Source organism: Gobio gobio (genome assembly GCF_949357685.1).
Source record: "Gobio gobio genome assembly, chromosome: 2".
NCBI lineage: Eukaryota > Metazoa > Chordata > Actinopteri > Cypriniformes > Gobionidae > Gobio > Gobio gobio.
In genome coordinates this window covers 42932952-42960839 of record NC_137098.1, presented here as the reverse complement: position 1 = coordinate 42960839, position 27888 = coordinate 42932952, and the positions used below count along the sequence as shown (strand labels likewise).

At 39.0% G+C, this 27888-nt stretch overlaps 1 protein-coding gene across 5 annotated transcripts in view; it reads left to right on the top strand.

Annotated features, from left to right (window-relative positions):
• Positions 1-27405, top strand: part of chd9 (chromodomain helicase DNA binding protein 9) — a 93380-nt gene extending 65975 nt beyond the window's left edge. For 3 of the 5 annotated variants that reach the window (XM_079804845.1, XM_079804846.1, XM_079804849.1), the window contains 28 exons: positions 552-795; positions 1496-1672; positions 1775-1918; positions 2004-2259; positions 2353-2563; positions 3966-4161; positions 4255-4428; positions 5556-5741; positions 7219-7329; positions 7833-8029; positions 8591-8790; positions 10195-10354; positions 13149-13238; positions 13975-14078; positions 14158-14275; positions 14405-14462; positions 15151-15199; positions 15314-15566; positions 16437-16642; positions 16757-17632; positions 18659-18819; positions 19042-19272; positions 21647-21824; positions 21928-22067; positions 22171-22392; positions 22812-22949; positions 23036-23140; positions 23932-27405. In XM_079804845.1, the coding sequence (XP_079660971.1) occupies positions 552-795; positions 1496-1672; positions 1775-1918; positions 2004-2259; positions 2353-2563; positions 3966-4161; positions 4255-4428; positions 5556-5741; positions 7219-7329; positions 7833-8029; positions 8591-8790; positions 10195-10354; positions 13149-13238; positions 13975-14078; positions 14158-14275; positions 14405-14462; positions 15151-15199; positions 15314-15566; positions 16437-16642; positions 16757-17632; positions 18659-18819; positions 19042-19272; positions 21647-21824; positions 21928-22067; positions 22171-22392; positions 22812-22949; positions 23036-23140; positions 23932-24819 (6073 nt within the window). In that variant the 3' untranslated portion in view covers positions 24820-27405. The remainder of the gene's footprint in view (positions 1-551; positions 796-1495; positions 1673-1774; positions 1919-2003; positions 2260-2352; positions 2564-3965; positions 4162-4254; positions 4429-5555; positions 5742-7218; positions 7330-7832; positions 8030-8590; positions 8791-10194; positions 10355-13148; positions 13239-13974; positions 14079-14157; positions 14276-14404; positions 14463-15150; positions 15200-15313; positions 15567-16436; positions 16643-16756; positions 17633-18658; positions 18820-19041; positions 19273-21646; positions 21825-21927; positions 22068-22170; positions 22393-22811; positions 22950-23035; positions 23141-23931) is intronic. The other 2 variants (XM_079804848.1, XM_079804847.1) reach the window with 2 other exon arrangements.
• Positions 27406-27888: the final 483 nt, after the last annotated feature.

The window sequence follows — 27888 nt, the reverse complement described above, 5'->3', positions numbered from 1 at the left end:
TCTTTAACATTCCTCATATATGTCAATAAAACTACTGAGTGGAACTTCAGCATATGGTGTACTTTTCATTTGTAGACTAGTGTCTTCATGGCTTTTCTTATATTATATACTTTGTGTCTATGTTCTTTAGCTTGCGTTGCTTGTGTGTAGATTAGATAACTAAATGGCAGATAGGCTGGATAGCTGTGTTGTGGAAGTGTAACCTCCCATTCAGACTTCAGACAGCATTTAGACCACCAATGGAGTAATGAATTAATGAAATGACTTAAATTTCCAATGACTCGTCTGGCCGATGCTTTTATACAGCAGCTACTTACGAACCTAATTTGAAAGTCATTTAAGAGTTACTCTAAGATATTAGCTGAATTACCAGCCTTTTCTGCGTTTTGTGACTGGACCTCTATCAAGAAGGTCTAATGTTTTGCTTTGTGCATGTTTTTCTTTAATTTCCTAATCAATTTGACACATACTCTTGTTAGCCTGGTATCTTGTGTGTGGGAATATTTAAAAAAGCACAAATGTAACAAAAAAACATCCGTCTCAATTTTCAGGCGTAACTGTATTCTGGCGGATGAGATGGGTCTGGGAAAGACCATCCAGTCTATCACGTTTCTGGAGGAGATCTATCGCACAGGGATAAAAGGACCGTTCCTCATCATTGCCCCTCTCTCTACCATCGCTAACTGGGAGAGAGAGTTCAGAACCTGGACGCACCTCAATGTCATTGTGTACCATGGCAGTATGGTCAGCAGACAGATGCTCCAGCAGTATGAGATGTACTTCAGAGACGCGCAGGTGAGATTTCACACACACACACACACACACACACACACACATACACACATCAAGGCCAGCTCCACATTGATCTCGACCTCTTAACTGTAATTCAAGGCTTTTGAATCGGTTACCTTCTAGTATCATATTTTGTAAAAGAGAAAGATAGAGGTGGAAAAAGCAAGCCACAACTCAATTATGGTTCTTTTATTCAAGTTCAAACTAAATTGAATTGTATTCTGAGAATGTCCGTATAAAGTAATGCTTGATATAAAAGAAAATCATACATTCCTGTTATGGCTGGATGTTATTTCAGTATATACCGTGTAAATGGTAGAACTGTGTCAGCTGGTAGAAAATGTAAAACATAACCATGTGGTTAATATATGTTATATTAACCAAATGGCTAATATATATTATGTTTTGTTGAATTTCCTGCAAAAAATAACTGTATCATGATATATACTGTTTCTATGAAATAAAAATACCCATACCCTGATATATGATTTTGGTCATATCACTTGCCCCTAATGACTGTATAATGGCGTACCATGTAAAACCTCAGGGAGCACAAAAAACAACTGTGGAAAATGTTTTCAGGCACTTATTATCCCTCCCATTTTCTCTCTCTCTCTCTCTCTCTCTCTCTCTCTCTCTCTCTCTCTCTCTCTCTCTCTCTCTCTCTCTCTCTCTCTCTCTCTTCTTTCTCTCTCTCCTATAGGGTCGTGTGATAAGAGGTGCTTACCGGTTTCAGGCAGTCATTACAACATTTGAGATGATTTTGGGAGGCTGTCCAGAACTAAATGCAATAGACTGGCGCTGTGTCATCATTGATGAAGCCCATCGGCTCAAAAATAAGAACTGCAAGCTACTGGAGGGCTTCAAACTTATGAGTCTGGTACAAATGAGATGTTATTACACCTATATTTACACATTATGACAGATGTCTTTTCTTTTCCCCTCTTTTTAACTTGATATCTGTTGACGTCTTGTCCCTTAGGAACATAAGGTGTTGTTGACGGGCACTCCCCTACAAAACACAGTAGAGGAACTCTTTAGTCTGCTGCACTTCCTGGAGCCGACCCGCTTCCCTTCTGAAAGCACCTTCATGCAGGAATTTGGAGACCTCAAGACAGAGGAGCAGGTGCTGCATTTGTATATACTTTATATTAATGTGAATGTTCTGTATGTATTAACTCTGCTCCATTTGTATATGTTTGCTCGTGTAGGTTCAGAAACTCCAGGCCATCCTGAAACCGATGATGCTGCGTCGTCTTAAGGAAGATGTGGAGAAGAAGTTGGCCCCTAAAGAGGAGACCATCATCGAAGTGGAGCTCACCAATATCCAGAAGAAATACTACCGCGCCATACTTGAGAAGAACTTCTCATTCCTTGCTAAAGGAGCTGGCCAAGCCAATGTCCCAAACCTGCTCAACACCATGATGGAACTACGGAAATGCTGCAACCATCCCTACCTCATCAAAGGTACTACCACACAAAACCCTACGGCTATCAAAACCAACTCACCTATATTAGGCAAGGTCCCAAGAAGTCTCTCTCTTTCTTTTTTGCTTCCAGGGGCTGAGGAGAAGATCTTGGAGGACTTCAAGGAGGTGTACAGCCCCATAGCAGTAGATTTCCACCTGCAGGCTATGATTCAGTCGGCAGGTAAACTCGTTCTCATTGACAAGCTGCTCCCCAAGATGAAGGCCGGTGGACACAAAGTGCTCATATTCTCTCAGATGGTACGCTGCCTGGACATCCTGGAAGACTACCTCATCCAGAGAAGGTGGGAATCAAAAACGGAGAGTTTACATAATCCTAAAGCACAACAAAATGTATGGTACTTGTAAGTAGAGGTGTATTTCATTGCTGTGGCTCTCGTTGTGTTCCACAGTTCATGGGGTTTAACTGCTCCTACTGTATTTGTTTTAGATGCTTACAGGGTATACATGTAGTTTTAACAAGTAGCCTAATCTGCTTATTTGGCAGGAGTTCAATGCCACAGTTTGCTTACCCCAGTTTGAGTTGTTTTCACGTGTTCCTTATCTCTTTAGGCCTTTATACAGAGCTCTCTGCTGTTGAACCCTTTAGCACCACCGATATCACGTGACAGTTCTATGCAGTGGCTAGGATTAGTTTCTTTCCTAAGGAAACAAATGAAGTCTCATTAATTTTTCCTCTTGCCTCAGCTTGTCTTTGACAGTCTATCAGTGTGTACAGTGTGCTTTTTGTGAACGAAGTGTTGTGTATGTTAGCCAATGCAGCTAGGGTGCAGCAGGACACAGACACTCCAGGGATCTCACATCAGGCACACAGTCCCAGAGGCGCAGCTCTCCCCAAAGTGGGTCAGAGAAAGCAGGAAGTAAAAGGGAAAAATAGGAGATACTGTGATTGTGAATAACAAGAGAGGAAGAGATAAAGGACGACAGTTGCAAACAAAAGTGGAAACAATAAAAGAAAGAGTGACTGAACGGTGTAGAGGGATAGTAAAGAGTTTTAGGAGTGAGCTAGGGACATACTGATATAATGTTGTTATTGGATATAATGTATATCCAATAACAACGTTGTATCAGCCAGAGATGCTGTTGATTCAGATGAACCTGGAATATTCTGTTAACAAATTTAGTTCCTTATGTAAAGACAAAAAATATATGTACGTTTTTTCGGTTTGTATAGATGACTCTCAATATATAGGATCATGTGAATGTGTTGATGCATATATTGTAGTGTATATTAACCATATGAAAGTTTTAGGTCAGTAAGATTTTTTTGTTTTAAATTAATATTTTTATTCAGCGATCTTTTATACAGCGAAATGTATCACGGTTTCCACAAAAATATTAAGCTATATGTTTTCAACATTGATATTGATAAAAAATTATTAATGAGCAGCAAATCGGCATATTAGAATGATTTCTGAAGGATTAGAATGAGGCTGCAAATTCAGCTTTGACATCACATTAATAAATTACATTTTAAAACACAAAACAGTTGTTTAAAATTATAATATTTTTTTACAATATGACTGTTTCTACTATATTTTTGACCAAATAAATGCAGCCTTGGTGAGCAGCCTTAAACCTTTGAATGCTGGTGTATGAATGTATGATGTTTGTGCACCTACTGTGTGGAAGTGCTCAATAAAGTACATTGATCTGTAATTTCTAAGTCAAACTGACCTTTTTCAGATACCTCTATGAGCGGATAGACGGGCGTGTACGTGGGAACCTCCGTCAAGCAGCAATAGACCGCTTCAGTAAGCCGGACTCCGATCGATTCGTCTTCCTGCTGTGTACACGAGCAGGTGGGCTCGGTATAAACCTCACAGCTGCTGACACCTGTATCATCTTTGACTCTGACTGGAACCCACAGAACGACCTGCAGGTACATACACAAACACACACTTGATAATAAAAAAGCATTGTAGATGTTCCTTTTGGCTCACCTTTCTTTTTTTCCCCTTGTTTTATTCCACAGGCTCAGGCTCGCTGCCACCGGATTGGCCAGAATAAGGCGGTTAAAGTATATCGACTAATCACACGTAACTCATATGAACGAGAGATGTTCGATAGAGCCAGTCTGAAGCTGGGATTGGATAAAGCGGTGCTTCAGAGCATGAGTGGACGGGACAGCAGTCTAGGAGGAGGAGGGGTAAGTCGTAAAATGTCAACCGTTTGGTTGTTTCTAGCCCTCGATGTGGTTCTCTACATAGAGATTTGCATGATGAATGCTGTAGAGTGAGACCAGTGGTATTCAAATGGCGGACCACGGGACATAATTGCGCCAATTTACAGTTTCTACAGATTAAAGTGAGCAGCGTGTCAAAACAACGGAGCGGTTCACACCATATGCGTTCAGGGTTGTTTGCTGTAATGAGCTTTCGGCGCCAAATCCTCTAATATTTTTTAGTTTCATTCAAGCCCTTTCCGTTCCAAGCGCATTGCTTCTCTAAAACGCCACATTAAGAGCTGCAGATGACGCAACTTTTAACAACAGTAGCAGAAAGTGAGAAGCAAAATAGTTGTGCTGCAGAAAACGAGAGTGCAGCAAATACAATTATTTTTATCTGTTATGCAGATGACTCAGACCATTTAACTAAACCAGGTTTGTGACAAGTTAACGCGTAGCGCCTTTGTTTTTTTCCATACATTTAACATTATTAATAACAATGTTAGAATTTGGAAAAATATTTAGAGATGGAAAACTTTGAAATTACTTGTTAACTTTGTTTTGTGCTCATGGCGAGCGTTTTGATTATTAGATTATGTACGGTGTTTGTTTTTAGTAGTTTATTACTTTGAGCAAAATATAAAAACGGTCCATACTTTTCTTAAACTCTGCACCCTCAGTATGTTTTCTCAGTCCCAAGGCCTTCTATGTGCTATAAGCGTAGGTGTCTACATGTAAAAAAAAATTATAAATTATAATAATAGCCTGATAAAACATCTGATCTAACCTCTTTATATTCATATCCAGTTGGGAGAAATATTTACTTTTTTTGGTAAATATTGGTAAAAATTCTTAGACATCACTGCTTTGGCTCTCGGGGCCCAAGATTCTCATCTTTGATGATTCTTTTAAAAAAGTACTATGGCTGCCCCGATGGAAATGTATAACTGTTCCAAAAAAGTATTGTCCGGACCACCGCTGAGAAGGAAATATAGAGACCGGACCTTTTGGAACTTTAATTAAATATCCCTGTTAGAGACAAATCTAGACTGTACTGGTGTAATATATATTTTATTGGTCTCATTCTCTTTCCTTCTCCATCTTTATAGCAGATGCAGCAGCAGCTCTCTAAGAAGGAAATTGAGGACCTTCTACGGCGTGGAGCTTACGGTGCCATCATGGATGAGGAAGATGAGGGGGCTAAATTTTGTGAAGAAGACATTGACCAAATCCTGCAACGCAGAACCAAGACCATCACTATTGAATCTGAGGGCCGGGGCTCCACCTTTGCTAAGGTCAGCTTCCTCCTTTTGTTTTTTTATTCCTTATATGTTTAAAAGTATTAATTATAATAAGTAGTGTAATTTTAAGTTTGTTTTATAAAATAAAATTAAAATGATATTAAATACTCTTTTACAGTACAATAGTATTACAGTAGTAATATATATATATATTAGTGGTGGGCCGTTATCGGCGTTAACGTGCTGCGTTAACGTGAGACTCTTATCGGGCGATAACAAAAAAATATCGCCGTTAATCTATTCTCAAAGTTGGGTTGGGAGCTGGGTCTATACTACGCAAGCTATGATGACTTTCACCTTGATATTTTAGCACGGATGTATACCTAGCCGAATTGCACTGTAGAGTCTTCGAACCTGTGTATATGCCTACTAGTGTTGTCAAAAATATCCATATTTCGATATGTATCGATACTGAAATATCTGAAACGATACGATACTCATTTTCTACAGTATCGATATATCAGCTGCGCTCTCCTCTCCAACCGATCGAGTTGACACGCACCCGCCTTCTCTCATTCAGTCCGTTTAATCCTCTGAACATGGCGAACGGGTTTTCTGCTGGATTTTTCTTCATGACAGCGTGTTAGTATTGGTGTGACCGGTCTGAATTTCACGCGGGGTTGCACATAACGTTAATTCTACTAATTCCCACGGATTTCGCACTCGCATCTGAAGCGCACACACATACCGTAATAAAGCCGCCTCTTGACATACAAGTGCAGAAATTAGCTACTTTTTCCATCTTATTAATGGTCAAATACACTCAAAAATGTCTCAATCCCCATCTTGGTGAGTTTTAACGTAAACAGTCGTAACCAGCTCCTCACAGGAACAGTGTTTGGGATCCATGCGTGCGTCAGGTCTTAAAGGGACAGAAGTTATTTATTATTCAAACTACAAAAAGACAAACGATCACTTACAAGCACACATATTCTGAATGCCTTCGGCAGAATTCAAATGAGCCATTTTAATCTAGATTAATCTTGATTAATTCCAAGATTACAGTGAGATTAATCTAGATGAAAAAAAAATATCTATGCCCACCACTAATAATAATATATATATGTATGTATAATATATATATGTATGTATAATGTATAATATATATATATGTATGTTTTTATTTAATAATACCATAAAACCGTAACAACTATTATTGTTTTAGTCATAAATGGGTCAATATGAGTCTTCTGAGTTAAAGATTTCATTTTTGTTTTATTTTCTATGCGGATACACTCCAATCACCCCAAAATACCTGAATCATTCTAGAATTATAAGTCATTGAAAAATCCTGTTTTTTTTTCATATCACAGTGTTTCTCACACTATCATGTTTATTTAAAAAAAATCAATATTGTGCAGTGTTAATTCTTGTGTGTATATGTGCTTATGTCTTCTTTTTTCAACTGCAAGGGACATTTTAGAGACATTGTTTAACATAATGTTCTCATTTATTTTTGCTGTGCTTACAGGCCAGTTTTGTAGCTTCAGGGAACAGAACAGACATCTCTCTGGATGACCCCAACTTCTGGGACAAGTGGGCCAAGAAAGCAGAGATTGACATGGAGACTGTCAATGGCAGAGTAAGTTATATGCAAACTCTGCTGTATGAATTCAAAGTTTCACAGTAGAGCAGAGGAGTCCACCTCCTCCAGGCTGACCAGGTCAACGTGTATATGTATTCAAATACTCTCCAGTGCCAGAATTCATTTGAGAACAGTTTGCCTAGACATCCATGTTAATAAAAAATAAAAAAAGAATCAAGTTAAGGGAAGCTGCTTTGAGTATCAATGGCTGATGGGAAAACCCCCAAAAATGAGATTTTGAGCAGAGATGCTTTGCTGTAAGAGATGACAGGATGCTGGCTAACATGATTGGGGTTTAATGTAATGTACTTTCTGATGTAACTCAATCATTGTTTTCTGTAGGCTCTTTTGTATTTTAGTTGTAAGTGCTGTGCTTGAGAGTGATTGAAAACAAACATCAGTTTTAGTGAATGCGTTTGACGTTATTTAAATGCACTCTCTGTAAAGGTGAGTCAGTGGTTCTGTTTTCACCTGTGTCTTTTGATCTGGTTTTGCTACAGAACAGTCTGGTGATCGACACCCCTCGGGTCAGGAAACAGACCCGGCCGTTTAGTGCCACTAAGGACGAGCTGGCCGAGCTCTCTGAAGGGGAGAGCAGCGGAGACGACAAACCCAAACTCCGCCGACCACATGACCGTCTCAACAGCTATGGCCGCACAGAGTGCTTCAGGGTGGAGAAGAATCTGTTGGTGTATGGGTAAGTGGTGGCTATTGGTCTGCTGATATGAGTTTTAGTGATTGTGTATGGCAGTACAATAACTATATACGCTACTGTTCAAAAGTTTAGGGGTTAGTAATAAAAAATACAATAAAACAGTAATATTGTAAAATATTATTACAAATGAAAATAACTTTTCTATTTTTAATATACTTTAAAATGTCATTTATTCTTGTGATGGCAAAGCTGAATTTTCTTACTTACAGTGTCACATGATCCTTCAGAAATCAATGTAATATGTTCATCAATTTAGAAAACCATTGTGCTGCTTAATATTTTTGTGGAAACCATGATACATTTTTTTCAGGAATTTTTGATGAATAGAACGTTCAAAATAACTATTTATTTGAAATATACATTTTTGTAACACTTTTGATCAATTTAATATGTGAAAAATCTTGCTCACCCCAAGCTTTTCAATGGTAGTGTACTGTTATATATAATACACTACATACATGCACTTTATACAAAATATGCAAATATGTAGGCAGAGTTCATCATACTGATGATGGACCGTTGAATTTGTTTATGTGGTCATAGGTGGGGCCGCTGGAAGGACATCCTGGCTCACGGCCGCTTTAAGCGACAGCTGAGTGAGCGTGACGTGGAGTGGATATGCAGGGCGCTTCTGTCATACTGCCTCGTTCATTACCGTGGAGACGACAAAATCAAGAGCTTCATGTGGGATCTGATCGCTCCCACGGAGGACGGCAGGACCAAGGAACTTCAGAACCATTTGGGTATGAGGCCTAAACTGTTGTTATAAATTTAATTAGCTTTAGCATTTTGATCAGGTCAGGAGAATAATTAGGGCCAGATTTACTAAACAGGACAAATTAGCACGAGAGCGCAATTCCAAAAAGCATCGATGGGAAGGGAAAGTTCTGCGCCTGATCTAATGACTACGCACAAATTAAAGAACACAGACGCAGCCGGATCATTTACATAATGACCAAAACAATCTACCAAGAGCAGCACAAATTAGCGTCTGGTTTAAGACGTGCTTTTTTGTCTGTTAGAGGATTAGATCACTTCAGAATAACATTTTCTGATAATTTACTCACCCCCATGTCATCCAAGATGTTCATGTCCTTCTTCAGTGGAATAGAAATTAAGATTTTTGAGGAAAACATTCCATGATTTTTCTCCGTATTGTGGACTTCAGCGTGGTCCAATGGGTTGAAGGTCCCAATAGCAGTATCAATGCAGCTTCAAAGGGCTCTACACAATATCAGCCGAGGAATACGGGTCTTATATAGCGAAACAATGTAATTTTCTTAATTAAAAAAAATAATAATAATATACTTTTTAACCACAAATGCTCCTCTTGGCACTAGCGTCCACGACTTAACACATTACGGAATCATGTTGGAAAAGTGACTTGACGTTCACCTGTGTACTCCAGTTCAAAAAGGTAGAGTAGGGTGAAAAACGTCATTGTTTTACCTTTGTAAAGGGCGTTTGACTTAGTCTTTGCATGGTCGCTGTGCAAACTCTGGAGCGGTACTTCTGCCTACGTCAAGCATGACCTTTCCAACATGACTGCATAATGTGTGAAGTCGTGGATACTAGTGCAAAATGAGCATTTGTGGTTAAAAAGTATATGCATTTTAATTTATTTTTTTGAAAATGACAGATTATTTAGCTAGATAAGACCCTTATTCTTCGGTAGACCTTTATTCCTCGGTACCCTTATTCCTCAGTATCGTGTAGATCCCTTTGAAGCGTCCATTGAAACTGCAATTTGGACCTTCAACCCATTGGACCATGTTGAAGTCCACTATATGGAGAAAAATCTTGGAATGTTTTCCTCAAAACTGAAGAAAGAAAGACATGAACATTTTGGATGACATGGTAAATATCAGGAATTTATCAGGAAATGTAATCTTTTAAATAATGGCGCAAATACCAGTAAATTGTGTAAAGTGTAAACCATAGTAAATCACCTTGCATGATTTATTAAAATACTCTCCTCCCATAAATTTTGCATCTGAAAGGGAAATTTCTACAAATGCATATGTAATAAGGTCAGCCACAAAAATAAATAGGGTTTGAGCTGGCGCAAGCTTTTAGTAAATATGGCCCTTAATGTCTGTTTGTAAAGCATGTGACGTCATTTAGAGTTTTGAATGTGTCTTGCACAGGTTTATCGACTCCAGTACCGCGAGGCAGAAAAGGAAAGAAGATGAAGACTCAGTCCAGCTCATTTGACATCCAGAAGGCAGAGTGGATCCGAAAACACAACCCAGAACACATGTTGTCTGATGATGGGTACAAGAAACACCTGAAACACCACTGCAACAAGTGAGTATTGCATAGTCTTCAATGTCACATGATCCTTCAGAAATTATTCTAAGCTAATTTGGTGCTCAAGAAATTAACTTTCCTATTATTGAAAACACTGCCTAATATTTTTGTGAACAATTTGATATTTTTCTGGATTCTCTGATCAAAAGAACAGCATTTGTTCAATTTCAATTGAAATGCTTCCTTGCTGAATAATATTCATTAAAGACTTTTGAACAGTACTGTAAATGCGCTTCTGTGCATGATCTAATGTAATATTCACCGCCATATAACTGGTGTTAATGGGTGCTATTATGTACAGCATCGTGTAACGACAAAGCGACCAGAAGTAATTTCGTTTTCAAAGTTGCTGTTTTTGTTGGCACCTGTTGGTAATGCAATGTCTGGTTTTGACAAAGTTGAAAAAATGAGAAGTGATGTTCGTGATGATGGCACTTCATACCAACAGCATGAAGACACTGAAGCTCACAGATCCGTCATCGGTGACATACTGTAGTCAAGTGTTGGCAAGACAGAAGATAATTAATATTACTGTGAGCGATTTCAGTGTTCTATATGATGGGTTTCTGCCCACTTGTAGGCATCTCATGCATTCATAATCATCCATTTTGTCTGTCATGATAAATATGTTGCACTATTGCGATCTATATTCAAGAACATGTTTAGCAGCAAGAGCACTGATTCCTGATCTCATTTTTACAATCAGTACATTCCATTTATGATCAGATTTTCAAAAGTTATGGCCTGTTGTGCAGCCCACCAATAACCTCACACAGCAACTTGTCGACATGTGAACGCCTTATTAGATGGATATCTGCTGCTCTGGAGGATGTGTGTGATGGAGTGATAAAAGGGAATCTCCCATTTTAGCGCACACTGAATGGCTTTTAAAGGTTGAATAGAGTTTAACAGTTTAATTTTATTGTCATTCTTCTGAGTATTTAGGGGTTTTTCACCTAGGAAGTGGGAGATAAGAGGTTGTTTCAGGTCACACTCTTCAGTTCTTAATGCTTAAGTTGTCAATCTCGTGACTGAAACTGGTGGTGAATCTGGCTGGCTGTGCTAAGTTCCCACTCTTTCTCCATTTGTTTGTCACAAATGCAAGTTCATACACTAGAAAGCAGAGTATGTACATCATGTACATTGTACATAATGTCATGCTATAAATCGGGATGTGCAATTGTGCTTTGATAATTAGACTGTTCTGGACCAGGATGTGTGTGTGGAGGGGGTTTATTACTGTAAGGCTGGTTTTGTATCCAGGGCTTTCTGCCATTGGAGAAAGTTCCCCATTGTTTAGTAAGCTTTCCTGTTTAACACACACACACAGGCACACACACAGTGATGACCTGGGACACAGCTGTCAGCTTCGCATGCGTCTGCAGTTTCCCTTGGGCCTGGAATGTTAGGGTGAAAGTGTGAGTTTTAGAATGAGAGGATGAATTCTATCTCATTTCAGTGATCATGTGGACACGTATGAATAAGCTTGAATGTTAAGTTCTAAAAATTAAGTCATGCTGAAAAACTAAGTCATGCTGAGTAGTCCACCTGAAATAACGTTTTTTGAACATTCACTGTCATTGTCGTTCACGTCCTCCAAAATTCAGCAACTTTGTTGCTGGAAAATGCTGTATGTGCTGTATGTGTTAACACTCATTAACACCAGCCATACAGCAGCGTATGTTACATCAGATTGTACACACAAGTAAGCACATTTACACTACTGTTCAAAAGTTTGGGATGTGTAAGATTTAATGTTTATGAAAGAAGTCTCTTATGCTTACAAAAACTGTATTTAATTGATAAAACGACATTGTAAAACATTGTGAAATATTATTACATTTTAGGTATTACATTTAAAATACCTCTCTATTTCAATATATTTTAAAATGCAGTTTATTTCAGTGGTGGCAAAGCTAAATTTGCAACATCATTGTCACATGATCCTTCAGAAATAATTCTTATATGCTGATTTGGTGCTCAAGAAATATTTCTATCACTATTAATGTTATTGTTTCTGATGAATAGAAAGTTCAAAAGAACAGCATTTCTTAGATTATTAAATGTATTTACTGTCACTTTTGATCAATAAATGCATCCTTAATGAATAACTATTATTTATATCTTAAATATATTGTATAATTTTGTATCATTAATTATATGTGTATGTGTGTGTATATAGAAGTTAAATGTGTAAATCTATGATGGACTGGCCATCTGTCACGGGTGCTTTCCCCTGCCTCTGGCCTAAGAAACTGGGATTAGGCTCCAGCCCTATGACCCTAGAAGGTCGTATAGGATCAATGAATGAAATTAATGAATATGTGTATATAAATAGTTACATAATTAATTTATTCATCTAATTCCAATATAATTAACTACTTATTGTATAAAGGCAAAAGTCTGAAAAGTGATTCCTATCTTAGACTTGATAGGAAAATGTAGGAGTTAACCTCAATGTTCAGAAAACATCAATGTGTTTCATATTTACTCAGCACTACACTTGAGATCGTACAACAATTGCTGCCATGAAGGCCTAGGTGTTAGGGGCTCCCTGTGGAAGTTCCCTGTTATAGTACATTTTAGCAAAGGGTGCTCTTTATAGTCAGCACAAATATGCAGTAATACTGTGTATGAGAGTGTGCAGTAATGCTCAGCTGCCCCATGAGGTAATGTGGACGGTTTTGCATTATTTTGACTGCATAAGAGAACACACTCTGTATTTACCAGTGATCAAGTTGTGGTTTTATGTGTGCACTTTGAACTCAGTCTCTCTGTCTCTGTCCTGTAGGGTGCTGTTGAGGGTTAGAATGCTCTACTATCTGAAACAAGAGGTAATTGGAGCACAGTGTCAAAAAGTGCTGGACGGGATAGATGCCAGGTAAGCATTGCCATAGACCTCTTACCTTATCACTTCACTAGTCTGGGAAATGAAAACTGGGCATTTGTAGTACCAATAGTGGTTGAAATAGCAGTACCAGTAGTTTATTTTTTTTGAGAGGGAGTAAAAAGTGTAAGAAATTGAATTGTTAATAGTTTTTTTACATGCTGGTCATTTTTATTTCATTTTAAACCATGTAAAATGGATCAAAATCAAAAAAATGTACAAGGTTTCAGAAGACTTTAACTTGTGTATCATAGATCCTTTTAGATTTTAGGATTATAAATACTGTTGGTCCTTGAACTACTCCAGTATTAGTCAGTTTAAGCCAGTTTGGTTGGTAAGATAAACATTAAAGCGCCATCTGCTGTTCTGCTGAGGAAACTCCAGGGACGCGTATAATATCAATACCAGCATTTAAAGGAACAGTTCACCTAAAATTAAACATGCCAATTTTAACCCTGGAACACAAAAGAAGAAAGTCCAGTATGCTCTTTTAACTATTCAGGACTGGAGCTGTTGAACTGCAACAAAAGCACCATAAAGAACCATAACAATTATTTTGCTATATATTTATAAAAGCTATGCATCTCAAATGTCAACACAGGGGAACATTTTCTGCTAATGACAATATCAGACTTAAATTTTGGTCTGTTCCATAAAACAACAACAGTAGACTAAAGCGTACAGCAAAACTACTAGTAATGGCTAAAATGTTTTCTTTGCTATCCGTCAGTGAGATAGAGATCTGGGTTCCTGAGCCGGATCATTCAGAAATGCCTGCTCTGTGGTGGGACATGCTCTCTGACAAATGTCTACTACTAGGAGTGTATAAGCATGGTAAGTCTGATCAGCTCTGATGCACTCAAGGCTTTATGTGTGGGTACACACTTTTAACTAATGTCTGTATGTGTTGTAGGTTATGAGAAGTACAACACTATTCGTGCAGATCCAGCATTGTGTTTCTTAGAAAGGGTTGGGCGGCCAGACGACAAGGCCATCGCTGCTGAACAGAGAGGAAATGACTTTATGGATGGGTAAGAGACACAAACATGTGCTCCATTCATACAGATAGAGGAAGTCTTTTATCAGTTTCTGCCTGCAGTAGCTCTCAGAGGTGTTTGTAACTGTTTGTTTGTGTTTGTACGTATTATCTGTGTGTGCAGGGATGTGGATGACCCTGAGTATAAGCCTGCTCCAGCTTTGCTGAAGGACGATATGGAGGTACGCAAGTGGAAAATAGAGAACTGGGCCTGATAAGACTGTTAAACACATGAGCGCACACACAAGCTCATAAAGAATATGAACTAGTGTGACAAATTTTACAATTCATGTTGGAGTTGGAATTTGAATTGAATAGGCCACACTCTACAGGATGTTCAATTGGAATTCAATAAACAGTCACAAAACAAAGGTGTTACATTTGTCCAACATGTTTTTTGACTAAATAACTGCCTATTTGTTCCCTGAAATGTAGAATACTTTTTTTCCTAACAGATTAGACATACTTTCTTTTTTCTTTTCATAAATTCTTTTATTTTTATTTTATTTTAGCCATACAGCATTAAAAAAATGTCTTGTTTTCAGATAATGTTATAAACAATTGACATCAATATTTGAATTTGATTTATAAAATATATTGAAAAGAGCATTCCGTATACATATAATAAAATATAATGATTAATTCTATTATATATGTAATTCTATTATAAATGTCATCTAATGTTTCTGGAAATACCTCACATGTTGTGTGTATGGTAACACGCAGAGTAATTCATACTGAAACAGTTACAGCAGTTCTTTTAATTTAATTTCTTTTTAATTCCTAATTTTAGTTAAATTCAGGATTTTTAATGGGCATTCAGTGTGTTATAGTGTTAAACTATGACTTAACTTGTGCTCTTACCGCTAGGACGATGCTTCCTCTCCGGGAGACTTGGTCATCACTGATGCAGGTGGAGGTATAGACAAACTATAGGGTTTCTCATTCCCTTTTATAAATAAACCTCTAGTTTGTTTTGCGTTAATATTAAGTTATTATTAGTCATCAGTGGTGTGTTTTTGTGTTCATGCAGAAGGAGGGTCTGTATTAGATGGTGGAGGTGGGTCTCTGGGTGCTAGCTCAGGGGTGTACTGGCCCTCGCCCTCCACGCTGACGGCCCGACTGCGGCGTCTGATCACTGCATCTCAGCGATTCACTAAGAGCAGACAGATACTTCAAATCCACCAGACGCAGCAGACTACGACCCCTGCCCTCTACCCTCTGCCTCCCACGATCAGCGACACACTCAATCCCAAAATTGCTGCTAAGATTGAAAGACAACAACGGTGAGAGGCTTTAAAAAACATTGAAATAAACATCCTAATATATCCTAATAGATTCAGCTAACTGAAGTTCATTCCAGTGTTTGAACCAATTAAATTAATCCAAAATATACAGGTTGTGATAGAGAGTTATCTAATGGCTGGAATACACTACACAACTTTTACCTAGATTTTCAGTCTGGAGGAGTAGTTGTCTAAAGTCAGAGCCAGTCTGCAGATTTTCAGCAGTTGGGGTTGACAGGTTTCACAGAAAATCATGTAGTGTATGATGGGCACAGAATCTGATTGAAAGACATCAATCTGATTGAAAGAATCTGATTCTGTGCCCATCTGAGCTGATCTGATTTTGAGCCAACTTTAGAGCACATATTGTTTTCATGTGTTGTGCGGCTCCAGCAACAAGGAGCATGTTTCCGTGTGAGTTTTTGTGTTTGGAAAGTCTGGTAGTGTGTGATCCTCAGTCATTTAGTGTATGACGCTTAGTGTTTTAAAATCTGTTCAGATTGTATTGTATTCACTAATTCAACTTCAGGATACCAAAGTCATTTTTTCTGCTTTAAAAAAAGAAATGAATGACAAATCAGTTTAAGAACCCACATGAGATTATGTGGCCTAGAATTATATTTTACATAAAGTGGGTGGCTCCCCGCATGATCAGCTGTTTAACTGAGTTAATCTACAAAAACTTCTTGAATCTATGACTTGCATATACGATGAAAAAGAGGCAAATAAAGAACTAAAACACTTGGTGTACCTTTAGTCAAAATTTATTTGTAACATACCTCTTTGTAAAATGTATTATCTTTTTGAAAAAATATTTTTGTTGGCCCATAACTTTATGAATTTATCACTTTTTTTTCCATTTCTCAATAGGTGGACGCGGAGGGAGGAGGCAGATTTCTACCGTGTGGTTTCGACATTTGGGGTAGTGTTTGATCCGGATTTGGGTCGTTTTGACTGGACCAAGTTCAGAGCCATGGCTCGACTGCACAAGAAAACTGACGAGAGTCTACACAAATACCTGTGTGCCTTCATTGCCATGTGCAGGAGGGTCTGCCGCCTACCCGCTATAGAGGGAGGTCAGTGCCACAAACATCTAAACATGCTCACACACTCGCATTGCTTTTCCGCCAGTCTGCTAATGCTTTATCTTGTACTCTTTCATCATCAGTTTGTGTTTTCTCTCCCCTCAGATATGGTGGACTCCTCTCTTGCTATTCAACCAATCACAGAGGAGCGTGCGTCCCGTACCTTATACCGTGTGGAGTTGCTGCGGAAGATAAGAGAACAGGTGTTGCGTCACCCGCAGCTTTATGAGCACCTCGCACTGTGTCAGCCGGGACCGGATCTTCCAGTGTGGTGGGAAACGGGATCCCACGATCGTGATCTTCTACTTGGGGCGGCCAAGCACGGAGTCAGCCGAACAGACTACCACATCCTCCGTGACCCGGAGCTTTGCTTTACCGCGGCCCAGAGGAACTACAGCCAGAACAAGGGAACTGTATCACAAGCCCAAGCCCAGAATCAGACGCTTTCGCTGGGACAGTGTCACATCCCGACCCCCCTCCAGCACATTCAGGCTAAAGAGGCTTCTGCTTCACCACTCCTAACCCAAACTGAAGTGAAGGAGGAGGTGAAGTCAGAAGGAGAGGAAGTGAGTGTAATGCGAGAGCCCAAGATGGAGACGCCTTCTATCAGACCACTCACACCTTCAGGAGTGGACGAGAAAAATGATGTCAACAAAGCGGGAGAGGGCGAGAGTCGGATGGTGGCGGCCAGAACAAAACCGCTCACGCCGAACTCAGTAACTCGAAAACAGAAGAAGCTGAGTAAGCGGAGCCGCAGGGAGGCCAGGAGGGGGTCGGGATCAGAATCGGACTCAGACGGCTCCTCGTCCAGCTCTTCGTCAAGTTCTTCATCAAGGTCTTCTTCCTCATCCTCGTCTTCGTCGCGGTCAGGATCCAGTTCCTCGTCCTCGTCTTCCTCCTGTTCTTCGGGCTCCTCGTCTTCATCATCTTCGTCATCCTCATCTTCAGAAGACAGTGACAGCGAAGAGGTACCAAAGAACGGTAAGTTATCCAATTAAATTAAGTTGTATCCTGGTCTCTGTGATAACTATAGGACTACTTCATCACTCCTAACAAGTAAAGCATGTCTAATTGCGTCTTTGAGTTGTGCTATACTAGTCCGGCCCATGTACGATGCGTTTTATGTCTTTGGTTCAGCTATGCTTAATCGGTGATGAGGTTTCAGGCTCTAGAGATGACTGTAATAAGCACTCTAGCTTTAAAGAGCTATGGAAGATTGTATTTATCAATGACAGTACATTGACTGGCATAGATGTGTCTCCCTTGTGCATCAAACTGTATTAAGGCGTAGAGTCAGCTCACTTACTTATTAATGTCCAGACTCCAGTTCTGAGGGTCATGAGCTTTAAAAGCATTCAGCAGGTATTTTGGCGAGCGCAGCATGCCCAGGGACTATTTTAAGAGAGAGAGAAATGCTTATCTTTATTTAATATGTTAAAATAGGCAACTGGGGTACCAGTGTACTGCATACTGAACACTGTCTGCACATATACTGTATACTGCCTGTTTCTTAAAAAATTCTACCTGTATGTAATTAAACCGTATGTAATGCCTAAACATTTCAAATATTATGTTTCATTCAGCAAGAGACATTCAGTTGAGATCTCAGAATAAATAGTTGATCCAATTTTTTATAAAAAAGAGAAGAAAAAATAACCCTGTCTGGCAGTCAAGAAAAAGATTGATATTGCTACCGATTCACTAGAAATGGAAGGAATAGAAGTTAATCACATTGCATTGTGGGATACAGTACTTAGTGCAGTGTGCTCTGGTTGTATATTGCACATTTTGGCAAATGTTTTAGGTTGTCTGGGTATTCTGTTGCAGAGTGTTTGCGCAGTACGCATGCTACAAAAATAGAAATAATGATATTACAGTGTGCAGTTCCAAACATAGCCTTTTAAAATACTTTTGTGTGGAGTTTGAGTTTGCAAAATGTAAACATTTGGAATGTTTAAAGTGTGTTTGACTCTTATATCATTGATGGGTCTGTCCATATTCCGGTAGCGTCAGCAGTACCTGGTGTTAAAGGCTTTGACGAAGACAGCATTGCTTCACTCAACACTACACAAGATGACATGCAGGACAGTCACGTGACCAACGGTATCTCTAACCCTCCCCACCCTTTCCAGGGAGGCTATATGCTTGCTGCCTCCTACTGGCCAAAGGTGAGCAGCCCAAGCCAACTTCTTGTGCCAGTTCCTCTTCTCTGGCCTCACTCTGTCAATGTTGTGTCTTAGTTTTGGCTCTGCCACTGTAAGAATGGTATCATTTAATTGATTACAAGGTGATAAACCTATATAAACATTAGTCTGACTTGGAACATGATGTTTTTCTCTACCTCACCATAACCTTATTGTCCTTACAATAATACTGTTCTCTCATTGCAGGACCGTGTCATGATAAACCGGTTGGACAGTATATGTCAGGCTGTGTTGAAGGGGAAATGGCCAGGGGTTCGTCGTGCATATGAAGGCAATGCAGTGACTTCTTTCTACACCACCAAACTCCTGGACAATGCAACCACGCTCACAGAAGACCCCTCAGCCTCCCCTCAGGGTTCAAAGGTGAAGAAGCATGTTGCAGACAGAGAAAAGGAGTTCTCTGTCAAAATCAATAACGTATGTTATTTTAAGTTTTCCCCCACAAATGCCGATCTGCAATGTCATTGCAGTGCTTGGCATGTTTTGTTTGTTTGGTCTTCCCCCTTTTCCACCAGTATTTGTTTGTTTCTTTCTTCCTTTCATTTGACTTTGCTTTGAAAATTTTGCAGCTTTGGTTTCATTTTCAGTTTATGTTCTCAGAATTTTGCTTTCTATATCTGTCTGGAGACCAAAGGTATATTCCTGTGACTTTCGCTGAGATCGACTCAAATCTACTACACTGAAGTTGCAACATTTGCCCATTTAAACTAAACCCTGTGCACAAAAGCAGTCTTAGCCTCTGTCCTTTGCTTTGAAGGTGAAGTGTGTAATTTTTGCGATACTAGCAAAAGGGAATTTTACCCACATTCATTTCACACTTCCTCAGTACTACAAGAAGTTTGGCTAAAACAAACATAATAAAACATACAAGATGTGACCATGCAGTGCAGTTATCAGGACCATTAGTCACAGTGTAACTAATATATTATGACCATGTTTACTTATATCATTATTTATATATTATATTATTTATAATATATATAACTATATTATTACAATACTTTATTGTTTGTTTAATATTTTATATATATATTTATTATTATTATTATTATTATTATTATTATTATTATTTAGGGATGCACCAAAATGAAACATTTTTAGGGCGAGAAGGTTTTGACAGGCAGAAATAAGTGACCGAAACAGATGTTTAATTAGCGCTTCACCGATGGCATGTTATGACTGTTCAGTGTCTATCTAATGCACGTGGATGAGCTACAACAGTTAAACATACCAGCTGTGTAGACATTAGCTCTGGATATTGACAATATTCATTTCTCAATTTTTATCGGTTATTACATGATTTCTTAAAACTAAAATCTTTTATTCTGTGCTGTGCTCTGTGGATGCCTGCAAAAAACTTCACTAAACATTTGTAGCACGCCTGCCATCCAATAATCTGAAGCAAGGGCTAAAATTCTGTTGATTTTCCTATGAAATTCAAACAATAAAGCCGTTTTGGCACTCTTTAATATGATGTGACAGATCACTGTAGCCACCTCAGTTCAAGCACCAGCATGGATCAACCGCATATTAACCGATCAACTAATCTCCTCTTTACTATTAGTTATGTGCACGGAATAAACATGGGTGAACAGCAGAAGACATGTTGAAAGATAGACCATATTACAACTTACCAAAATGAATCCTGTCTCATGTAATCGCTCAATCAGTGTAGGCTATACAATGTAATTTAACGTTACATTTACCTCAAGAAAACTATGTCCATAAACTCATTAGTTAGCTAGAAAAATTACGTTTTATATGAGTTTGCTAAATACATTTTACATATTCATTATATTTTTGCTTAACCTGTTTAAATAAATCTGTTTTCTTGACAGGTTTATTCAAACATGCATTAAATAATGAAGACATTATTATTTAATGTATAAATCTGTCAAAAAAACAAGTTATTACAGTTTATTGTCGTTTAAATGTTTATATTTAACCAAACTGGAGTAGAAACAATTCTTTTATTAAAAAGTTTATGTAAAAACTGCATTATATATGTGCAATTTAAATGTTTGTGCAACTTAGCTTTAGCTATTTGAGTGGTGATTATTATTAAAAAAGTTTGATTCATTAATCGATTATTCATTTATTATAAATTTTTTCGGTAATGGTTTTCGGCCAAGTGCATTCTGAATTTTCGGTTTCAGCACAGAATTTTCATTTTGGTGCATCCCTAATATTATTACATTCATTTGAAAAAAATAATGGTACTTTTATTTTTAAGTAAATACACATGGCTGTATTATTCACTTCTGTTCAAAAGTTTATGCTCAGTAAGATTTTTATTTTTAAGAAATTCATACTTTTATTCTATTCATCAAATAATTCTGAAAAGGTGCATCAGAGTTTCCACAAAAATGTTAAGCAGTACAACATGAACATTGATAACGAGAATAAATGTTTCTTGAGCAGAAAATCATATTAGAATGATTTCTGAAGGATCATGTGACACTGAAGACTGAAGTAATGCCTGCTGAAAATTCAGCTTTGCTTTTTCGTATTAAATTACACACATCACCTTTAAGTCCTTTGACTTTACTGTGTTCCTGTGTTGCTTCAAACTATTATAGACAATTATATTACTTCCATATTGATTAAAACAACCTGTCTGTGTAAAACCTAATGTAATTTGAGTACCTCATATGAGTGTTTTTATCTGTAAAAATCGTTTGTTTATTCAGTAGACCTTCACTGGTCTCATACCAGTATCATAGACTTCATAGGACCCTGCCCTATTAGCAATGTGTCCTTAACCTCTGACATTTTGGCCTGTGAACTGCAGCAGGAAGGCAGTCTTAAACTGACCTTCCAGAAGCAAGGCCTGCCTCTGAAGCGCCCCCTGGAGGGTGAGGAGGGACCTCTCGCCCAACAGCAGTACTTAGCCCGGTTACAAGAGTTACAGAACGCATCTGATACCAGCCTAGCGGACTACACCAAAACACTGAACAGCTATCCACAAGGTAACAACCATTCTTGCCCCGATACCTGCTTTACACACATAACACTGTACACAATGCACAACACTGGAGGACACTAAAAGCATGTTTTTTTGTGGTATTGCAGTACCGCCAGAGCAAATGCGACTGAATGGAGTGATGGATGGACAGCCCGTAGTGAAAAAGAGGAGAGGACGGCGGAAAAATGTGGAGGGGATGGACCTGCTGTTCATGAACAGAAACAGGCCTCCTGTGATGCCAGAGCAGGTTCGACTCGCTTATGATCTGTTTTTTTTTTGTTTTTTTTCATTTTATATGTAGATAGCAAGAAGTCATTATCAATAAGCAAATGCACCACCTACTTTTGCAGGTTCCCACTGGGTGGAGTGGTGGCGTTGCAGGTACATCCGCTCCCCCTGGGATGAGCACACCTCAGGGGCCCAGTACCCTCGATACGGAGAGCCGCGTTCCCGTCATCAGCCTCAAAGATGGGACGCGACTAGCCGGAGAGGACGCTCCGAAACGGAAAGATCTTGACCAGTGGCTGAAGGAGCACCCGGGCTTTGTGGCAGATGTGGGAGCCTTTATCCCTGTAAATTCCAGATTCTTGATTATTCTCTGGATTTTTTCAAATCATTTAATAAATGTGTCATAAAATACGCCAAAAATTTAGTAATTTTTAACAATATTGCCAATTTCTCCAACAATATTAATGCCATCATCTCATAAAATAAAGTTATTCGTAATACTATTTTACAGTGTCCTTGTTACAAATGTACATGTACTTACCATAGTAACAACAGTAAATTATGCATAATTACATGCACCTAACCCTATAGTAAGTACATGTAGTTAAATAATATTACTCAGTACTTAAATATGTAATTACACTGTAACAATGACACCTTATAATAATGTGTAACTAGATATTCTTTTAAATGTAAAAAAAACTAAAACAATTGTGTCTGTGAGAATATGCGTGTATTTAAGTTTCTGATTATAACTTTGCAGAGTGGAACCAAGCTGCAGTTTCAAGATGGCAGACCAAAACAGAAGAGACATCGCTGCAGAAACCCCAACAAAATTGACATCAACAGCTTGACTGGAGAAGAGCGAGTCCAGATTATCAACAGGCGAAATGCTCGCAAGGTGAGTGTATCAGGGCTATAGACACTTTTTTTTTTTGCTGTACTGGGTGTTGTTTGTAATACTTGTTTGCTCTTTCTTTGTTCCAGATTGGTGGTGCATTTGCTCCACCTCTGAAAGAGTTAAGCCGGTTCTTGCAAGAGAATCCAGAGTATGGTGTCCCACCAGAGTGGGCCGACGTTGTTAAACAGTCTGTGAGTAAAAAGAGAAACATTTTCCATTCAAAATACAGTGCATTTTCAGAAATTATGGGTGTCGCAATATACTGGTATTGGCGTTAACCATGATATTTAAAAATTAGATATTTATATTGTTTTAGTATTACACAAATGAGAATATCGTGAGTAATCCAGGGCCAGTATCTGGTTGACACTCCAACATAGTAGGTGGTGGTGAATTCGCTTGACCAACTTCAATCCGATCCAAAAGCTGCATGGGGAAATAGTTTGCCCTTGCTCAAAATTCATGATTGCATGGATTCCTATTGAAAAGGCTGGTTTTCCCCCTACGAAAATAGTAAATGTGACTGCACCTAAATGCTAACCAACCATCATAAAACAGAAAGGCAATTACGACACAGTGTGTAGCTACTACTGCCACACAAAGTAATGTTGGAGTAGACATTAGCAACCTTGGCCCGCACCTGAAAAAGTATGAGATTTTTGGGATTTCATAAAAAAAATGGTGTTAGACACCACAGTCTGCTGGATGTGCCGATCAACAAGTTCTTAAACAAACAACATTCTCTCCGCCTCCCTACACATATTTTTATGCGATTCATTGGCCAAAAAGAGATTTTATTGCTATTCTGTCATATATATTGTTTATTTTGGCCACGATAATCATGTAATGAATATGATGACAGCCCCATCAGAAATGTGTATCATTTGACATAAACCTAAAAGGAAACCAACTCAATATATTATTAACTAAAACTTTATAGATATTTTACGTAGTTATATAACAGATGCATTTGTGTTTTCAGGGTTACCTTCCTGAAAGTATGTTCGACCGCATCCTGACTGGCCCCATCGTTCCCGAAGAGGTGAGTCGGCGAGGTCGACGCCCCAAAAACGCTCTGTCTAAAGCAGCCACAGTGGCCAGTGCCAGTGCCAACGCCGCCCTGGGGCTCAACCCACTCCTGTCCAACGGCCTCCTCGCTGGGCTGGACCTTCCTAGTCTTCAAGCTCTTCAGCACAACCTCCAGAGTCTCCAGTCCCTCCAACTCACCACTGGCCTAATGGGACTGCCTCACGACCCCACTAACATGGCCGCCATGTTTCCAATGATGCTGTCCGGAATGACGGGCCTGCCGAACCTCCTTGGGATGAGCGGTCTCCTCGGAAAGCCCTCGCAGGAAGCGGCGGGCGGAGCTTTGACAGGCGACGAGGACGTGAAAAAGAAGAACGGCGGAGAGTCCGCCACGCACAAATCCTCGGCTCAGACTTCGATTACGGATGGCAGAGTGGAAAGGACAGAGGGTCAAAGCTCCAAAGCCACCACCTCGACGGCCACCAACTCGAATCAAACAAGTGCTTCTGCTTCAGGCCACTCACTGGCCCTCAACCCCCTTCTCCTCTCTAGTATGCTCTACCCAGGGATGCTTCTTACTCCAGGCCTTAACCTGCCTGTGGCCAACCAGCCGCAAGCTGCAAACACTCAGCCAACCCTACCGCTGCAACCTGCTGCCTCTGAAGCCACGGCCCAGCGGCCCGGCCGCTCGGAGGACAAAGACAGCGATGAGGGGGAGGAGCCCGATGAAAAGAAGGATACCAGTGGTCCAGAAGGCTCGGCGAAGGCGGAGTCGTCCTCCTCCGAGTCCGACAGCTCCTCCTCGTCATCCGAGGATTCCGATTCCAGCGACGAAGACTGAGTCTTTATACATGTATAAATAAATATTATATATTTATATACATCTCTTAGAAATGTATACATATACACACATATAGGAATTATTCTGCATTTACTACATCATGTTTTTTGTTTCCATGTAAATATAATAACTAAAGTGTTGTGTAACGGAGGAAAAAATGGAAAATGGAGATCCTAGAGAAACTGAAATGAGATTTCAGTGTTTGTTTAGGTACAATGTCGTTTCGAAGAGACGTTTTGCATGTCGAAAAAAAAAAGAAAAAAAAAAACCTTTGTGAAATTGTATTACACCATGATGTACAATTGCAACAGACAAGAAGCAAAAACTAAAAGGCATTATTGTTATAGCTATGTCGGGATTTAATTTTATTAAAGAAATGAGGACTCTGTTGCTCATTGCAGAGCTGTATAATTAATATATTTTCTTTTGGGAGAAAAAAAACACATCGACTGTTTGGGTTTCATTTGTAAATACTTGAGCAGGATCCTGAACACATAGACTTCACAGAGCATACTTACAGATCCACAGCAATAACACACAGGCAGCTTATGAATGTCACTGAAGCTGTAGAGACCCTGCGTTTGTTTGTTCGTTCGTTCATTCATTCATCCATTCATTCATTCATCCATTCATTCATCACACGTACTCATTCGTTCACTCCTCTTGTGATTTGTGCATCTGTTTACTGTCCTGGACTCTCTGCCTCCAGACCATGGTCTGTCTGTCATTCCTTCATTCTTTCCCTCAACTTTTAAATTCTATTCATACAGCTATTTTTACCCAAAGATTTGAGTTTTGTACGGAACACATGGGTGCAGGATATCCATCTTGCCAACACTGTACAGTCACGTCTACAGTGTGTCAGACATTGTTTTAGGGACACATTCCTCACTGCCTGAAATCAGTGTGTGCGCGCACATGCTTCCAACAAATACAGTTTTATTTCAGACCACTTTCTTCACATCCATAAATTCATACATTTCTTTTAGCGTTCAGACAGCACTGTGTGTGTGTGTATGTTTGGTGTTCTGTGCTTATGAACACTGCTGCCTCAATTTGCATGAAAATCTATGTGTCCAAGGTCCTGTCGGCCTCACAATGCAAACCTTCTCGCGACCGTCAGCAGTGCGTATATCCTCTCTTTTCCACAGACTGCTACAGTATTGTCACATTAGTTCATCACGTGCTAAATCACCCATGTTTGTAATCCGTGTAAAAAGTATTGAGAGAAATTCAAGTATTTGCAGTAGTATTTCAGTTACTTTATCAGGCACATCTGATAGGAGGGTTCCACAGGTCAAAATCACACGTTCCTTCAGTCTGATAAAACACACATAGACCCACATAGTCGCCTTGCTGCTGTTAGATGTAAATGACTGATCTAGAAGTGTCCTTATGCCATACTTCAGTGTCTGTCCCTCATAGAACGATCCATTGCAGTCGAGCACCTCGGCCTACACGACGAACCTCACTGGCGTTTTGAATCAGGACGTGTATGTGATTTGTTTCCTGTTACATGTGCTGATGTGCGCTTGTTCTAGACTGTTAGGCTCATTTGATTCATGCGAGTCTCTGCTGCGTCACGTTTGTTCATATTCAGGTTTGGCTACTGAAGTTTTCCATTTGTGATGCAAATTTCTTCGGGATGCACTGCACAATGCAACTCTTTGCCTGTCTCACTAGTGAACACAGTAATATTAATGGGTCTTTCCAAGCATGTATGATTACATTCATCATGGTTTCACACAGATGCCCTCACTTTTATCTCTCTCAGTGTGATTTTTGCCTCATTCGATGTTCTGAATGCCCTCTCCTCTCCACTGTGGCATCAGATCTTCCTCTTTCCAGTTAGTTCGTGCTGAGCCACGCACTTTGAAACTGTGTACAGGTATTGCTGCTTTCCACTTCTTCCCAGAACCGCACATGAAACCTATATAGTTTCTCTTATTGTGACATCTTCAGCGTTAGCATTTCATTTAACTGAATAATGTTTTGAGAAGAATTGCAGGTTTACTGAGAATTTAATTTACATTGGTTTTCTTTTTTTCTTTTTCATGTGTACATTGAATATTTTGGTTGTATTTCATGTGTTGCATTATGAACCACGGGACTACTGACCAGAATCAGGGCAAGACTTGCCGTTGTGGCACAAAGACAATGACATCCACCATGCAACAGCAAATGAAATAGAAATACACTACTGCAAATAAACATTTTTTTCAATTATGTGAATGATTGAATTGACACACCGACTCATTTGTTTTCATGGCTTGTTTTTGTTTCATATTTTCAATATTTTGAGATTAAAGCCCCCTCTTTTTTTTTCTTTTCTTTTTTTTTGGACAGTTGCAATACTTGCAAGTTGTGGCCTGTGTAGTCAATTAATGCTTCTTGTAGTGCAGGATACATGTCTTAAAAAGTTTGTAATTTATTGAATTACTTTCTATGAAGTTCTATAGAAGAAATTGAGGTTTAATTATTTTTATTAAACATATTCTGACTCTACAGAAAAATCCTGTCTCATGTGAAATTTGTCAAATGTATTTGCTTGTTTTGAGCTGAAGCACCAGTTATTAAAATCTAAAACTGTCTAAAATCAAAACATCTAAAAATGTTTTTATTAATCTGTGATGAAAGTGGGCTGGTTTGATTGGGTTTGTAATTTAAAGGACATCAACTACCATAACATGCGTTTGAATATTTGATAGCACAGTACACAGATGCCCAGTATAAGTGAATTACATGAAAATACACTTGTTTGGAACAACAGAACAGAATGGGATTGATATAATCTGTATGTTTGAAGTGACGGACTAATAACGGTAACATTTTACAGTGTCCCTGTTACACCTTACATGTTACTATAGTAATGACTATAAATTATGCATAATTACATGCAGCCTAACCCTATAGATAGAGCATGTTGTTAATTCATATTGCTCAGTACTTAAATGTAGAATTACAATGAAAACAATGACACCTCAAAATAAAGTGCAACCCTAATAAATGTATATAAAGATATAGTTGAGGGGCTTATCATCCAACTCATCCTATTCAGAAATATAACGG